Here is an 18,111-nt window from a genome sequence, read left to right on the forward strand (position 1 = left end):
AAACGAACTTCTGTTTACTCCCCTCTAAGACATATTTTTACAAATATGCACTCTTCTCAGGATCCTGTTGAATAGGAGTGATTGTATAAAACCCTGTTTCTCCAAACAAGTAGGTAGATTTGTATTTATAAATAGGTCGGATATTTCAGTCTTCTACAAATGTGTTTTGAGATCAGTGTCAAGGCCATGGTTTCTTTTGCTCAAAAGTGCTATTTATGTCTATTCCTGCATTTATCAACTTTAATCAGGGTGATTTACTGAGAGCAGATACATCTGTCATGTAAGACAGCACTTTGGAACAGCTGTTGCTCTGCAAGTGGACAGTCAGTCACATTTTGCCTGGAAATGAAAACAGCTATGAAAACCACAAGTACTGTATGTCACTAAAATAGATACTGTGATGATTCACACATTAAGGGGTGTGAAGGAGGAACAAGCCAATAATCAGGCCACCTACCCAGCAAGCTTGTTTTTAATAAAATACTGAATTGGCCTGCTGCATGTAAAACATTGCTCTACTGCCAATACAGTATTGTCGATAAATGTACTGTGAAAACCTGGTCATGTCTGAACATACCCTGTCATCCTGCATAGGGTACCATAACTGTCCAGCATAACTTAGGGTTTCTCCACATGACTCATGCATTAGTGTTTCATATTGCTGAATGAAGTAGACCAATGTCCTGACAGAAAAGATTCACCCAAGAGACTGTGCTCTTTTGTCTAGATTTCAATAAAATCCCGAATGTAGAGGCACTACTTAAACAAATTAGGACCCAGTTACCCTTGTTACCCTAGTACAGTTGGTATGTGTTCTATGGTCACAGCTGAAGTCTGCAAGAATGTTGCATATCTGATGTTTCACATCATTATATTTATTATTGGAAGTAAATATAGAAACGTTGGCAGTGTTTGTCCCTGAATAGAATCAGAAGCTTACTTAGGCAGTTGTCTGAATAATACCTAGAGACTGTTTGCATCCTGGGGGATCCCTGCAGATTTAGCACATGTTGGAAGGACTGGGATGGGTTAGGTACAGTCTACACAACACCATGTATCCTGTTGTTTTTACACTCTTGTGAGATTAATATCAACATACCTGTTACTTACAGGAAATAAAGAATCTCTCCTCACAGAATTGGCACTGCAGAATGAAAAACTAAAAAAAAAAAGTTACAAAAATATGGAGTAAAATAATGAATACATTCATGAACGCTTTAGTAAGTAAGCTTTGAAGTAAAGAAATTTACTTTCTATCGCGTATAGTTGCTTCAAAATTCGGATGGCCTGACCTTAGCGCATGGATCAACGGTCCATCTTGATTACATGGTAATACATACATTTTGTCGGATGGAGAAGAAATTCATTTTACAATTACATTGCAATTAGCTGTCAAACGGACGTGCTCCTCCAACCCAGTGCTGACATTTAGCTATGTGAATGGTAGTTAGTGTTAGTCACATGTGTGGCTCAGTGACTGCACGGATTGCCAGGGATTGTAAATTGAGCTACGACTTTTACGACTGCTCTCAGTTGCTTCGACAGCTCATGCACAAACTTAAACAAATTTAGAACTTCCTCTCCAACTGAAAAAAAAGTGTGTATTTGCGTTCTTCGCACGATGTACTGTTATTCCTTGAACCAGACACAACTTTACGCTTCCTGGTAACTGCCGGAGAAGTGTCAACCTCTGAATGCTGCAATCGATGCAGCAGACTCAGCGCATCTCCCTCAGTCCTAACCTGTTTTTCTAAACGAGCTCTGTAATAATTCTCGAATTTCTTTATAATGATTAGGTTTCTGGGAGACGTTTACTACACCAGGGGTAGCATGGAGGATGTAAAATTACTTAAGCATTTGGGACATAGGATCCGTCATAATATGTCCTGAATGTATTACCCCTACATATGGGTTATATCAATACAGAGACGAAATTAGCGCAAAATTAAAAGATCTGTCCATGTAGTGTATAATCAGTGAAATTCCCAAAGTTTATCGGTCACATGGGGACCATCCGTTGTCCTCATAAAATATAACCTCTGCACAAGTAAATACATTAAATATATACAGCAAAGGATAGATAGATAGATAGATAGATAGATAGATAGATAGATAGATAGAGGCTTAATAAACAAATGAACAGTGTAACAGTTTGGGTCCGTGTTTCTTGGTTGAGGTAGCTTGAAGAAGATGACAATAAAAAACTCACAGCCGCAGTGGTACTTGGAATTCCACAATGTTTGTCATTTATTACTTACATAAACTACTCAACGCCATTAAGGCCAGTTGTACGGCTACTGTTTGCTCACACACGAAAGAAAATAGAGGCCACGCGTAAGCTAAACGTCACCACTGTGTTGCGAGGTGAAAAAGAGAGAGAAAAAAAAGGTAACTCAGCAACAGAAACTCGTCCGTGGCACGTGCGTTGCTCAGTTAACTTAAGAGAGACAAGGCGCTGTGTGATGACGATGCCTCTCTCACACCTAGACACGCAGAACGTCTTAAAGGTGCATTTCATAATTTCGACTGTTAGAACAGATTAATAAAGAGGAAATGCAGGTATCGGTAAATAAAATAGTGAAATAGTGTAATGCATTAGACTGCAGATCATTAAAGACACTAAAACACAGGAAATAAGAATGCCATTTATTCATCTATGCTCTCTAATACAACACAAATTGCTCCTGTGTCATCAAGTTAATAACGTTATGTTGTCCTGTGTCATCACGTTAATAACGTCATGTGTTACGTAACATCACTTTAATAACGTCAGGGCAAGTAACATAATTTCTGTATGTTCTGTATGTTAATATGTTCTGAATGTTAAATAAGTGCAAGAAAGAGAGGGACGCCCCTGCCCTGATGGCAGTTGGTAGCTTGTTCCACCATTGGGGAACCATAAACGAAAACAGTCTGGACTGAGACTACCTTGTGCGTAGGGATGGCAATACCAGACAATGTTCCTTGGAGGAGCGCAGCTGGCAAGAGGGCGCATAAGTCTGTGTTAGCCAGTTCAGGTAGATGGTTGTAGACCCAGAAGTCTCTCTGCAAGCAAGCATTAGTGACTTGAATTTGATTCAGACAGCCATGGGTAGCCAATGGAGGTCAATGAGTTGCAGTGTGACATGTGTCCTTTTACGCTGATGGAAAACTAGATGCGCCGCCGGGTTCTGGATGATCTGAAGGGGTTTCACTGTACATGACAAGAGGCTCGCTAGAAGCGCATGACAGGAGTTATGTGAAGTCGAAAAACAAACCGTCACAGAAAGAAATTTTTATGGTTAACGAGATATTACCTCAAAGTTATTTTTAGCAGCAAAATAACAGGTCTGGAGAGTGAGCATGCAACACGTACCACCACAGTGGCTCCCCACCCTATTGCACCCATATAAGGAGATGTAAGAGTGCTACAGAGCAGGGAAGCAAACATCTTCTATGTGAAAGGTAAGCATCTACCTCCCTTATTATGCTAGTCCATTAGTTATGTTCCCAAAAACTTTTGGCAAACTGAAAAAATAATGTTTTGACTTGAATTCCATTTGAATAAAACTAACACTCGTCACCTGATCAATCTAACCTGTTTTAAATCAGGCCGAAACACTCTTGGTGTTTTTAGTGACCACACAGAAAATGCTGGTGAAGCAGTTTTGCCTCATCTTCTGGTGGGCATGCCACCTTCAGTTTTCCCAAGTCATCTCTGAGGAGCAAGAACTTGGCACTCCAGAACAGTGTAAAGAAGCAAATTTTGTCCCTGGATACAACTTTGGTGGTGAAGGTTTTGACATTGTGACAATGGAGAGAAAAGGCTCCTACGTCATTGACATGGAAAAATGGGACAAAGGAAATGGCACATGCATATTAAGGAGCAACAAGTTTATGAACAAAGCGAAGCAGAAATTGCCTGCTGCTGTGGTGAACTGGAGAGCACAGTCTCGCTGCTCCATGAAGGTCTCCAGCAGGGTCTATGAATCCAGCGAGTCACTCGTCAACGATTCCACTTCATCGGTCAGTAATAATTGGAAAGTTGGTCTGGAACTAAAAATGGTGGCTGGGGCATCTTTTGGGGGAACTCACTCCAGAGAGGCAACAAATGCCATGAAGAAATCCAAGGAAGACAAGTACAGTTTTACCAAACATCAGATCAAATGCAACTTTTACAGGTAAAATTAAAATGAATCTAAAAATGTATTTGGTAGGAGGGCTGTGATCCCTTAAACATTCATTTGTTGACCTAGTGTTAAATTTCTTCACAGATACAGAATAACCCGTAAACCCCCTCTGCATGAAGACTTTCTTGAAGCTATTAAAAGCCTTCCAAACGTTTATGATGCTCAGGCCTACCACCAAGTAGTTGACACTTATGGCACTCATTACACGTCCAAGGTTATCCTGGGTGGGAAAATGAAAGCCATTACAGCAATCAAATCCTGCCAGGCTTCTATGAGTGGGTTAACAGACACTGCGGTGAAAGACTGCTTGGACGTTGAGGCCTCCGGAACATATAACCAGGTAACTATGAAGGCAGAATTTCACCACTGTCAAGAACTGAAGAAGAAGATGGGCACTCAACAGAGTTTCAGCAACATGTTCAACGACCGTGAAACAGAAATCATTGGAGGGAACATCAATGGAGAGGATCTGATGTTTTCTATCAAATCCCATCCCAGTACTCTTAAAGCATGGGTGGAGTCTTTGAAGACCATACCAGACGTGGTCACGTACTCTCTCAAGCCACTTCACTTGCTTTTGGATAAAAAACATCCTGCCAGGAATGGACTGAAGAGAGCACTTGTGGACTATATCAAGGACAATGCCTTACAAAAGGTTTGCTCTGAAAAATGTAAGATCGGAAGGCAGTGCAGTGCGAGGGATCGTTGTGCTTGTGTGTGTAACAGAAGTAAAAATATACACTCTAACTGCTGTCCTGCTGGAAAAGGTCTTGCCACACTGAGAGTCTATGGACTCAAGGCCAAAGGTTTATACGGTGATAGAACAAGTCAAACAGATGGCTCTGTAGTGGTGTCATATGGTTCTATAAGTAAGCGTACTGAAGTGATTATGAATAATGACAATCCCCAATGGCCAGACAATTTTGAGTTTGGGCCCATTAAGTTTTCCATGAAAACTAAACTCACATTTCAAGTCTATGATGCAGACAGTTATTGGAACAGTGATCTCCTGGGTAAATGTTCTTTCGATCTTAGAAGTGGGAAGGTGACTGACACTTGTATGTTTGCATATGGTACCTTCTTCTTTTCCTACGTTGTGGAATGTGCTCCCAGTCTAAGAGGTCCAAAATGTGAGGAATATGGTTCCTCACCCATGGAACCCTCACTGGCCAAGATATTCCACTCCAGAAATGGCATTCTGGCTAAAGATCTGTGGAAGCTGGAGTTAGGGCAGAATTACACCAATGAATTCAGCATTTGGAGTCATAAGGGCAGGTAGGACGGGGTTTTTTTTGTGTGTAAACAAGAGTAAAGGAGAGTGTTATGATAAGCATGTTTTTGAAGCACAGTTTCAGTCAAAATGTTCAGGGAACATTTGTGTGAATTTCAGAGTAAGGGAAAAAGTCAGCAAATCCATACTTTGCAAATATATTAATCTTATACTTTGCTGTGCTGCTTCACTTTGACTTTTAATTTCATTAAAGCATCATCAAAGGCAAAACTGAGTGTGAGGATTTTATTTAAGCCCATATATAATACATACATCCTCTGAAGGAAAAACAACATTATTTAGAATTATGTGCATGACAAAATAACACTGTGCAGTGAAGTATAAAGTGAAAAGGGCTAATACAGTAGGTCAAATCTCTATTAAGGCCTAAAATGCCATGTAGATGGTGGTGATCAGTCGCCTTCACGTCACTATTTGTGACATTTTGTGGTCTCCACTTCTTGGAGGGTTACAGCAACTGAGGCAGTCTCCCTCATGAAAGGCGAGAAATTATGTACAAAGAAAAGACCATACACAGGGGGCCAAAATGCAATTCAGGATCTCACCCACCACGCTCAATCCATAACAGACCACAACGGTGTGAAATGAACAAAACTATTTGCAAACTTCATTTCAGCTAGACAACACACAAGACACAGTCCTTTCTCATTTCCCTGGCAGTGATACCACTGTGCTATTGTCACAATGTATGATCTTGTTTATTCAGCACACACTTCATACAGGCAGGTTTAGAGATTAAGATTAAGATTAAGGTTTACAGGAAATAAATTCATGCTGAGCGAAAGAGAACTCACAGTATGTTCCCATCAAGCATAAAACTGCCCTGTGATGAACCAGCAGTCATAACCTCCAAAGAACCTTTACAAACGCCAGCAATGGGCAAAATCTACACTGCATTCACATGGGAATGAGCCCTGTGATTTCCGGGTGAATTGCTCCAGACAGGAGCAGACCCAGCAAAAAAACACAGAAAACACCACAACAAATAAGGTGACTGGCCACAACACTGTTCAAGATCATGCCCAATGTAGGCATTTTGTATTCAAGGTAATTTTGTGCCATTTGTATCTCATATTCAAAGTTTATAAGCTCAGCTACTGTTGATTTAGGGTAATATTTCAGGCAACAAGGCATTACAGTTTGTGCAGTGGCATCAGGGTACCTGTCACACTTGTTATTTTAACATGTTGTCATTGATTCCATTTGAGCAGTGCAAGCCCTCCTGTGGTAAATGGTGGAAGTGTTCAATATTGCTCAGTATTATCGATTTGTGGAACCAGTCAATTGGAGTTCATTTTATATCAGTGCTTTAATATGCATTTCTCTTCTTTCTAAACCACACCCAGCCTTCTAAGAGGAAACATCTTTGAACTGAAAAGATGTGAGAACTTAAAGAAGGCAACTGTTTGGTTGACTCTACTCCTGTGAGAGAGTACCACTGGATATCTATGCATGGATTCATGATGACTCTAAGCAGACTATTGTGTTTACGGCAGATGCCCTGAAATCAGGCCTTCAAGAAGATTTGGCTGAAGATTTCACACAAGGCTCCATCACACAACAAATTAAATGGTGGCATGGCATCTTGGTCTCACAAGACTTACCATATGCAGAATGCCCTCATCTATGAACACCACATTCCCTGTAGGTGCCCTGTAGTGAGGATATTGCCACTTGAGAAGATCAAAAGGCTATTCATTTGTTTCAAGTAAGAACTACAAGGTCCACAACTTTTAGCATAGTCCTGTAGACCACTCCAATCTTGGGCTATATAAGATGGGATGCCTTGCCTACAGGTCTCAAAAGAAGCTTTAATGTCATACTTAAGAAACATTGAAACACATCTGACTGAAGATTCTCAGAGAGCAGTAGGTAATGTCTTTAAATGGAAACTAAACTGGGTCTAGTTCTCTTTTCAACAAAATTATTGCTGTGTATGCTCTGAGGGAGGTCTACCCTGAATAACCACCAATCTACATTCTAGCTTGATATAACACCCACAGACAGCATGCAAGAGTTTGTGTTTGTGCTATTCACACACAGTTCCAATGTGTTAAGCTAAAAGGACAAACTTAGCATGTACATCCTTTAAGTGCGTGATTGTGGCATGCCAAACAGTATCAAGGGCCCATGCTGAATCACACCTCATTTGGTTAGAAGAAACAATTTGCTAAAACTTGTGAGAAGATTCTAGGATACTATCAAAGAAATCCTTTGTAAAGATGTTTTTATAATGTGCTATAAAGAGCGTAGTGTTCAGACGTCTGAATCTACACAGAGTTACATAGGCGTCTGTGTTTAATTCCATGTTACTGTAAGGTTAACTCACACAAGCTAATTAAGTTTGTGAGCGGGTGTGAGTGTATGAGTTGAATTTTCTATGAGACCATCTGAGGGCACCGACCTAAACAACAGTGACCAACTTGAACAGATCACAAGCATCATCGATGCCTTTAGGAGGCTATTTTATATACAGGCATGTTGTCTCTAGATGGGTTGTCTGAATTTTTTGCATCAAAAACTATGGCATAGCATTCTCCCTATGGTTCTGTCTCTGTGGGAGCAGCACTTAAGCCATACCAGCTTCATATGTGCCAATAGAGCTTATTCTGCATCTATGTCTGGAACGTCTTGTGATACTGTTACGACCATCTCTCAGCATCATTACACTGTCATTTATCCATTCATTTGATTACATTTATACCAAGACCTTGGTATAAATTCATAAACAATTCACAGAAGTGACAAGTCAATCAAGATTGGTCTGGTTTGATCAAGCCTTTTGAGTTAGTATTACAAACCCCCAGAATAACCATAGATTTAAACCCAACTCTCAGTATGTGTCACTGTGATGCAGACCCTGGTAATGATTGGCTGTTGTCACCAAATTTCCATTATCAGCTCATAACACTTTAACTTCATAGGTTGAAGACTGGAGACACCATGGAAGAGGCGGGACAACAGAGCTGTCTTAAAGGCACAGCACACTATGACTGTTACAGAGTCCCCCAACCCAAAAGGATAAAGGCTGAACTTAGCCGTGCCGTCCAACCAGCTATACATAGGCAAGCTAGACACAGTTTGGAGGAGGTGACTAACACAGTTTGACATCGGTTACAGTCATACATGGCAGCTGAGAGCAAAAACTGACTGTTTTCAGCATGCGGTTCACGTGTTCCGTTGCATTTGTCTGGGGGTGGTAGGTAGTTGTGAGTCTATGCTCCATCCCCAGAGCAGACACAACATTCTGAAAGAGTTCTGCAGTAATGAGAGATCCCCGATCCGATATCAGGTAAGTAGGGGGACCATGACACGCAAATATGTCAGTCAGAAACTGAGTGGTCGCAACCTGGGCTGTAGCCTCTTTAACAGCACTCACTTCATCCCACTTTGAAAAATAGTCTATGAAGACCAACAAGTAGGCATTTCCATTGCGGGTACGTGGCAGGGGACCAACACAGTCAACTCCCACATATTCCCAAGGCCTTTGTGGATGGATGGGAATCATAAGCCCAGCAGCTTTTTGCTGGCTTGGCTTAGTGAGCTGGCAGAGTTCACAGCTAGTGACACAGCTTTTGATGTCTGCGTACATCCGTGGCCAGAAGATTCTGGACTTGATTCGTGCTAAAGTTTTGATGATCCCCAAGTGTCCAGCAGTGAGGTGATCATGATAACATTTCAGGAGCATTCCTCGGATAGCAGTGGGGGGCAAAAAGCTTCAACTGCTTCAGGGGGTGCATCCCACAGTGTGCCTTAGGGTCATTAAAGTACAGGAGACCATCTGGGAGCATATATTATGGACATTCTCCCTCCTACATACTAGAGGCGTTCTCCAAGATACAGAGCGGTGGGCCAGTCACCGGATCATCTAAATGTAGGTTCCTCAAATGGGAGCAATCCATCAGCATCACTGGGGTGAGAGAACATAAGTCAAGGCCAGAAATGACCACATAATGAAGTAAGAGGTCGACTGGTTCTCCTTCACCTGGCAGAGGATTACGAGAGAGGGTGTCAGGCAGCTTGATGTCAATTCCTGGCTTGTGAACGATACTGGAGTCAAAGTCTGTAATCTAAGGCAGCATCTAGCCAGCCAGCCTGTTGGATTTGGACAAGACATTAACCAGCAAAGACTGCTGTGGTCAGGAAACACCGTCACATGGCGACCCTCTGTATATGGCTGGAAATACTCTAGTGCTCAGATGACTGCTAAGCACTCCTTTTCTGGGGTAGAGTAAGCCTTTTCAAGTTTATGCAGAGCATATGCTACGGCTACATCCTTGCCAGTGTTGTCTTTTTGCATTGACGAAGACCTGCGTCGCACGCGCTTATGAGTAAGAAAAAAGCGCAACCACAATCAGGGAATCTCAGCACAGGGGCAGCAGTGATACTTCTCGTTAGGTATTCCATAGAGGTCTGACATTCCTCACGCCAAGTGAAAGGTACGCCCTGCTTTGTGAGGGCAAACAGTGCGTGGTGAGCGCAGTCCTGAACAAAAAGGCGGTAATAGCCTGTCAGTCCAATTGTCTAACCTGCTTCACATCTTTTGGAACTGGGTAATCCAACACTGCTCATACCTTCTCTGGGTCTGGCAATATGTCTTCCGAGGTGAAAAGATGGCCTAAAGCTTAGTTTATACTCGCCATTGTCACACTTGCGCGAGACGGCGCGCGGCAAAAGTGATGTCAAAATGACGTCAAGGCGGTGTGCTTTGGTGTCGTTTTGGCTGGTCGTACACCTCTCAATTTATGTAACCAGGCACATGTGGCGCATAGCAAAATGGACGAGCTGGAGGCAAGAGTCTGTGAGCAGGTCCTTCTTTACAGGCATCTCTACGGTCGAAAAATTTATTTTCGGACGGACCGCAGCAAAAGTGAGCGGGCATGACTTTCACAGTCCATCACTAGCCTACACATTCCTTATAACCTATTGCCGAATTGAATGGCAGACCCCTCGTATTGCAACTGTAGCATACTCAATTACCAAGCCAGTCCAATCTTCTGTTCTTTGTCGGCATTGAAGCGGGATATGTCAAAAAACACAAAATACTGCCGCATTTCTACTCATCAAGCACACTTTAACCAGAAGTAGCGTAAAACACTTGCCCTGTCACAGCAAACTCACAATAAAATGCTGTCACAACACTAGCTGGGTTTCCATCCAACTGTTTAATGCAAATTAACACTTAAACTTCACATCAAATCTTTTAAGACGCATAAGAAATGTATTTGCTGTAAAGAAGTGTTTAGCATAGGGTAAAATGATACCGGTTCATGGAAACAGGTTTTAGTTGCATTAATAAAGAGGAAATGCAGGTATCGGTAAATAAAATAGTGAAATAGTGTAATGCATTAGACTGCAGATCATTAAAGACACTAAAACACAGGAAATAAGAATGCCATTTATTCATCTATGCTCTCTAATACAACACAAATTGCTCCTGTGTCATCATGTTAATAACGTCATGTGTTACGTAACATCACTTTAATAACGTCAGGGCAAGTAACACAATTTCTGTATGTTCTGTATGTTAATATGTTCTGAATGTTAAATAAGTGCAAGAAAGAGAGGGACGCCCCTGCCCTGATGGCAGTTGGTAGCTTGTTCCACCATTGGGGAACCATAAACGAAAACAGTCTGGACTGAGACTACCTTGTGCGTAGGGATGGCAATACCAGACAATGTTCCTTGGAGGAGCGCAGCTGGCAAGAGGGCGCATAAGTCTGTGTTAGCCAGTTCAGTTAGATGGTTGTAGACCCAGAAGTCTCTCTGCAAGCAAGCATTAGTGACTTGAATTTGATTCAGACAGCCATGGGTAGCCAATGGAGGTCAATGAGTTGCAGTGTGACATGTGTCCTTTTACGCTGATGGAAAACTAGATGCGCCGCCGGGTTCTGGATGATCTGCAGGGGTGTCACTGTACATGACAGGAGGCTCGCTAGAAGCGCATGACAGGAGTTATGTGAAGTCGAAAAACAAACAGTCACAGAAAAATTTTATGGTTAACGAGATATTACCTCAAAGTTATTTTTAGCAGCAAAATAACAGGTCTGGAGAGTGAGCATGCAACACGTACCAACACAGTGCCCCACCACCCTATTGCACCCATATATAAGGAGATGTAACAGTACTTCGGAGCAGGGAAGCAAACATCTTCTATGTGAAAGGTAAGCATCTACCTCACTTATTATGCTAGTCCATTAGTAATGTTCCTAAAATCTTTTGGCAAACTGAAAAAAGAATGTTTTGACTTGAATTCCATTTGAATAAAACTAACACTCGTCACCTGATCAATCTAACCTGTTTTAAATCAGGCCGAAACACTCTTGGTGTTTTTAGTGACCACACAGAAAATGCCGGTGAAGCAGTTTTGCCTCATCTTCTGGTGGGCATGCCACCTTCAGTTTTCCCAAGTCATCTCTGGGGAGCAAGAGCTTGGCACTCCAGAACAGTGCAAAGAAGCAAATTTTGTCCCTGGATACAACTTTGGTGGTGAAGGTTTTGACATTGTGACAATGGAGAGAAAAGGCTCCTACGTCATTGACATGGAAAAATGGGACAAAGGAAACAGCACGTGCATATTAAGGAGCAACAAGTTTATGAACAAAGCAAAGCAGAAATTGCCTGCTGCTGTGGTGGACTGGAGAGCACAGTCTCGCTGCTCCATGAAGGTCTCCAGCAGGGTCTATGAATCCAGCGAGTCACTCGTCAACGATTCCACTTCATCGGTCAGTAATAATTGGAAAGTTGGTCTGGAACTAAAAATGGTGGCTGGGGCATCTTTAGGGGGAACTCACTCCAGAGAGGCAACAAATGCCATGAAGAAATCTAAGGAAGACAAGTACAGTTTTACCAAACATCAGATCAAATGCAACTTTTACAGGTAAAGTTAAAATGAAACTAAAAATGTATTTGGTACGAGGGCTGTGATCCCTTAAACATTCATTTGTTGACCTAGTGTTGAATTTCTTCACAGATACAGAATAACCCGTAAACCCCCTCTGCATGAAGACTTTCTTGAAGCTATTAAAAGCCTTCCAAACGTTTATGATGCTCAGGCCTACCACCAAGTAGTTGACACTTATGGCACTCATTACACTTCCAAGGTTACTCTGGGTGGGAAAATGAAAGCCATTACAGCAATCAAATCCTGCCAGGCTTCTATGAGTGGGTTAACAGACACTGCGGTGAAAGACTGCTTGGACGTTGAGGCCTCCGGAACATATAACCAGGTAACTATGAAGGCAGAATTCCACCACTGTCAAGAACTGAAGAAGAAGATGGGCACTCAACAGAGTTTCAGCAGCATGTTCAACGACCGTGAAACAGAAATCATTGGAGGGAACATCAATGGAGAGGATCTGATGTTTTCTATCAAATCCCATCCCAGTACTCTTAAGGCATGGGTGGAGTCTTTGAAGACCATACCAGACGTGGTCATGTACTCTCTCAAGCCACTTCACTTGCTTTTAGATAAAAAACATCCTGCCAGGAATGGACTGAAGAGAGCAGTGGAGAAATACATCAAGAACAATGCATTACAAAACGTTTGCTCTGAAAAATGTAAGATCGGAAGGCAGTGCAGTGCTAGGGATCGTTGTGCTTGTGTGTGTAACAGAAGTAAAAATATTCACTCTAACTGCTGTCCTGCTGGAAAAGGTCTTGCCACACTCAAAGTCTGTGGGCTCAGGGCCAAAGGTTTATATGGAGATGTAACAAGTAAAACAGATGGCTCTGTGAAGGTGTCATATGGTTCTACAATTAAGCGTACTGAAGTGATTATGAATAATGACAACCCCCGTTGGCCGGAGACATTTGAGTTTGGGCCCATTCAAATTTCCATGGCAACTAAACTCACATTTGAAGTCTATGATGCAGACACTTATTGGAACAGTGATCGCCTGGGTAAATGCTCTTTCGATCTTAGAAGTGGGAAGGTGACTGACACTTGTATGTTTAAGTATGGCACCTTCTTCTTTTCCTACGTTGTGGAATGTGCTCCCAGTCTAAGAGGTCCAAAATGTGAGGAATATGGTGCCTCACCCATGGAACCCTCACTGGCCAAGATATTCCACTCCAGAAATGGCATTCTGGCTAAAGATCTGTGGAAGATGGAGTAAGGGCAGAATTGCACCAATGAATTCAGCATTTGGAGTCATAAGGGCAGGTAGGACGGGGGTTTTTTTGTGTGTAAACAAGAGTAAAGGAGAGTGTTATGATAAGCATGTTTTTGAAGCACAGTTTCAGTCAAAATGTTCAGGGAACATTTGTGTGAATTTCAGAGTAAGGGAAAAAGTCAGCAAATCCATACTTTGCAAATATATTAATCTTATACTTTGCTGTGCTGCTTCACTTTGACTTTTAATTTCATTAAAGCATCATCAAAGGCAAAACTGAGTGTGAGGATTTCATTTAAGCCCATATATAATACATACATCCTCTGAAGAAAAAACAACATTATTTAGAATTATGTGCATGACATAATAACACTGTGCAGTGAAGTATAAAGTGAAAAGGGCTAATACAGTAGGTCAAATCTCTATTAAGGCCTAAAATGCCATGTAGATGGTGGTGATCAGTCGCCTTCACGTCACTATTTGTGACATTTTGTGGTCTCCACTTCTTGGAGGGTTACAGCAACTGAGGCAGTCTCCCTCATGAAAGGCGAGAAATTATGTACAAAGAAAAGTCCATACACAGGGGGCCAAAATGCAATTCAGGATCTCACCCACCACGCTCAATCCATAACAGACCACAACGGTGTGAAATGAACAAAACTATTTGCAAACTTCATTTCAGCTAGACAACACACAAGACACAGTCCTTTCTCATTTCTCTGGCAGTGATACCACTGTGCTATTGTCACAATGTATGATCTTGTTTATTCAGCACACACTTCATACAGGCAGGTTTAGAGATTAAGATTAAGATTAAGATTAAGATTAAGCCTTACAGGAAATACGTTCATTCTGAGCGAAAAAGAACTCACAGTATGTTCCCATCAAGCATAAAACCCTGTGATGAACCAGCAGTCATAACCTCCAAAGAACCTTTACAAACGCCAGCAATGGGCAAAATCTACACTGCATTCACATGGGAATGAGCCCTGTGATTTCCGGGTGAATTGCTCCAGACAGGAGCAGACCCAGCAAAAAAACACAGAAAACACCACAACAAATAAGGTGACTGGCCACAACACTGTTCAAGATCATGCCCAATGTAGGCATTTTGTATTCAAGGTAATTTTGTGCCATTTGTATCTCATATTCAAAGTTTATAAGCTCAGCTACTGTTGATTTAGGGTAATATTTCAGGCAACAAGGCATTACAGTTTGTGCAGTGGCATCAGGGTACCTGTCACACTTGTTATTTTAACATGTTGTCATTGATTCCATTTGAGCAGTGCAAGCCCTCCTGTGGTAAATGGTGGAAGTGTTCAATATTGCTCAGTATTATCGATTTGTGGAACCAGTCAATTGGAGTTCATTTTATATCAGTGCTTTAATATGCATTTCTCTTCTTTCTAAACCACACCCAGCCTTCTAAGAAGAAACATCTTTGAACTGAAAAGATGTGAGAACTTAAAGAAGGCAACTGTTTGGTTGACTCTACTCCTGTGAGAGAGTACCACTGGATATCTATGCATGGATTCATGATGACTCTAAGCAGACTATTGTGTTTACGGCAGATGCCCTGAAATCAGGCCTTCAAGAAGATTTGGCTGAAGATTTCACACAAGGCTCCATCACACAACAAATTAAATGGTGGCATGGCATCTTGGTCTCACGAGACTTACCATATGCAGAATGCCCTCATCTATGAACACCACATTCCCTGTAGGTGCCCTGTAGTGAGGATATTGCCACTTGAGAAGATCAAAAGGCTATTCATTTGTTTCAAGTAAGAGCTACAAGGTCCACAACTTTTAGCATAGTCCTGTAGACCACTCCAATCTTGGGCTATATAAGATGGGATGCCTTGCCTACAGGCCTCAAAAGAAGCTTTAATGTCATACTTAAGAAACATTGAAACACATCTGACTGAAGATTCTCAGAGAGCAGTAGGTAATGTCTTTAAATGGAAACTAAACTGGGTCTAGTTCTCTTTTCAACAAAATTATTGCTGTGTATGCTCTGAGGGAGGTCTACCCTGAATAACCACCAATCTACATTCTAGCTTGATATAACACCCACAGACAGCATGCAAGAGTTTGTGTTTGTGCTATTCACACACAGTTCCAATGTGTTAAGCTAAAAGGACAAACTTAGCATGTACATCCTTTAAGTGCGTGATTGTGGCATGCCAAACAGTATCAAGGGCCCATGCTGAATCACACCTCATTTGGTTAGAAGAAACAATTTGCTAAAACTTGTGAGCAGATTCTAGGATACTATCAAAGAAATCCTTTGTAAAGATGTTTTTATAATGTGCTATAAAGAGCGTAGTGTTCAGATGTCTGAATCTACACAGAGTTACATAGGCGTCTGTGTTTAATTCCATGTTACTGTAAGGTTAACTCACACAAGCTAATTAAGTTTGTGAGCGGGTGTGAGTGTATGAGTTGAATTTTCTATGAGACCATCTGAGGGCACCGACCTAAACAACAGTGACCAACTTTGACTTGAACAGATCACAAGCATCATCGATGCCTTTAGGAGGCTATTTTATATACAGGCATGTTGTCTCTAGATGGGTTGTCTGAATTTTTTGCATCAAAAACTATGGCATAGCATTCTCCCTATGGTTCTGTCTCTGTGGGAGCAGCACTTAAGCCATACCAGCTTCATATGTGCCAATAGAGCTTATTCTGCATCTATGTCTGGAACGTCTTGTGATACTGTTACGACCATCTCTCAGCATCATTACACTGTCATTTATCCATTCATTTGATTACATTTATACCAAGACCTTGGTATAAATTCATAAACAATTCACAGAAGTGACAAGTCAATCAAGATTGGTCTGGTTTGATCAAGCCTTTTGAGTTAGTATTACAAACCCCCAGAATAACCATAGATTTAAACCCAACTCTCAGTATGTGTCACTGTGATGCAGACCCTGGTAATGATTGGCTGTTGTCACCAAATTTCCATTATCAGCTCATAACACTTTAACTTCATAGGTTGAAGACTGGAGACACCATGGAAGAGGCGGGACAACAGAGCTGTCTTAAAGGCACAGCACACTATGACTGTTACAGAGTCCCCCAACCCAAAAGGATAAAGGCTGAACTTAGCCGTGCCGTCCAACCAGCTATACATAGGCAAGCTAGACACAGTTTGGAGGAGGTGACTAACACAGTTTGACATCGGTTACAGTCATACATGGCAGCTGAGAGCAAAAACTGACTGTTTTCAGCATGCGGTTCACGTGTTCCGTTGCATTTGTCTGGGGGTGGTAGGTAGTTGTGAGTCTATGCTCCATCCCCAGAGCAGACACAACATTCTGAAAGAGTTCTGCAGTAATGAGAGATCCCCGATCCGATATCAGGTAAGTAGGGGGACCATGACACGCAAATATGTCAGTCAGAAACTGAGTGGTCGCAACCTGGGCTGTAGCCTCTTTAACAGCACTCACTTCATCCCACTTTGAAAAATAGTCTATGAAGACCAACAAGTAGGCATTTCCATTGCGGGTACGTGGCAGGGGACCAACACAGTCAACTCCCACATATTCCCAAGGCCTTTGTGGATGGATGGGAATCATAAGCCCAGCAGCTTTTTGCTGGCTTGGCTTAGTGAGCTGGCAGAGTTCACAGCTAGTGACACAGCTTTTGATGTCTGCGTACATCCGTGGCCAGAAGATTCTGGACTTGATTCGTGCTAAAGTTTTGATGATCCCCAAGTGTCCAGCAGTGAGGTGATCATGATAACATTTCAGGAGCATTCCTCGGATAGCAGTGGGGGGCAAAAAGCTTCAACTGCTTCAGGGGGTGCATCCCACAGTGTGCCTTAGGGTCATTAAAGTACAGGAGACCATCTGGGAGCATATATTATGGACATTCTCCCTCCTACATACTAGAGGCGTTCTCCAAGATACAGAGCGGTGGGCCAGTCACCGGATCATCTAAATGTAGGTTCCTCAAATGGGAGCAATCCATCAGCATCACTGGGGTGAGAGAACATAAGTCAAGGCCAGAAATGACCACATAATGAAGTAAGAGGTCGACTGGTTCTCCTTCACCTGGCAGAGGATTACGAGAGAGGGTGTCAGGCAGCTTGATGTCAATTCCTGGCTTGTGAACGATACTGGAGTCAAAGTCTGTAATCTAAGGCAGCATCTAGCCAGCCAGCCTGTTGGATTTGGACAAGACATTAACCAGCAAAGACTGCTGTGGTCAGGAAACACCGTCACATGGCGACCCTCTGTATATGGCTGGAAATACTCTAGTGCTCAGATGACTGCTAAGCACTCCTTTTCTGGGGTAGAGTAAGCCTTTTCAAGTTTATGCAGAGCATATGCTACGGCTACATCCTTGCCAGTGTTGTCTTTTTGCATTGACGAAGACCTGCGTCGCACGCGCTTATGAGTAAGAAAAAAGCGCAACCACAATCAGGGAATCTCAGCACAGGGGCAGCAGTGATACTTCTCGTTAGGTATTCCATAGAGGTCTGACATTCCTCACGCCAAGTGAAAGGTACGCCCTGCTTTGTG

At 42.2% G+C, this 18,111-nt stretch overlaps 2 protein-coding genes across 2 annotated transcripts; both read left to right on the forward strand.

Annotated features, from left to right (window-relative positions):
* The first annotated feature begins 3,630 nt into the window (after positions 1-3,630).
* LOC115825545 (perforin-1-like) lies at positions 3,631-5,448 on the forward strand. Its single transcript, XM_030789329.1, has 2 exons — positions 3,631-4,160; positions 4,254-5,448. Exons 1-2 carry the CDS (start codon positions 3,631-3,633, stop codon positions 5,446-5,448), a joined length of 1,725 nt encoding a protein of 574 aa, XP_030645189.1.
* A 6,362-nt stretch (positions 5,449-11,810) lies between these two features.
* On the forward strand, positions 11,811-13,577 carry LOC115825547 (perforin-1-like). The gene is made up of 2 exons (XM_030789330.1): positions 11,811-12,340; positions 12,434-13,577. Exons 1-2 carry the CDS (start codon positions 11,811-11,813, stop codon positions 13,575-13,577), a joined length of 1,674 nt encoding a protein of 557 aa, XP_030645190.1.
* Positions 13,578-18,111: the final 4,534 nt, after the last annotated feature.

This window comes from Chanos chanos, chromosome 12 (assembly GCF_902362185.1).
Source record: "Chanos chanos chromosome 12, fChaCha1.1, whole genome shotgun sequence".
Taxonomy (NCBI): domain Eukaryota; kingdom Metazoa; phylum Chordata; class Actinopteri; order Gonorynchiformes; family Chanidae; genus Chanos; species Chanos chanos.

Bases quoted from the DNA above. Each gene is read 5' to 3' on its own strand.
- LOC115825545 (XM_030789329.1), top strand. From the start codon at position 3,631: ATGCTGGTGAAGCAGTTTTGCCTCATCTTCTGGTGGGCATGCCACCTT. The intron at 4,161-4,253 runs GTAAAATTAAAA...ATTTCTTCACAG, and splicing joins ATCAAATGCAACTTTTACAG to ATACAGAATAACCCGTAAAC.
- LOC115825547 (XM_030789330.1), top strand. From the start codon at position 11,811: ATGCCGGTGAAGCAGTTTTGCCTCATCTTCTGGTGGGCATGCCACCTT. The intron at 12,341-12,433 runs GTAAAGTTAAAA...ATTTCTTCACAG, and splicing joins ATCAAATGCAACTTTTACAG to ATACAGAATAACCCGTAAAC.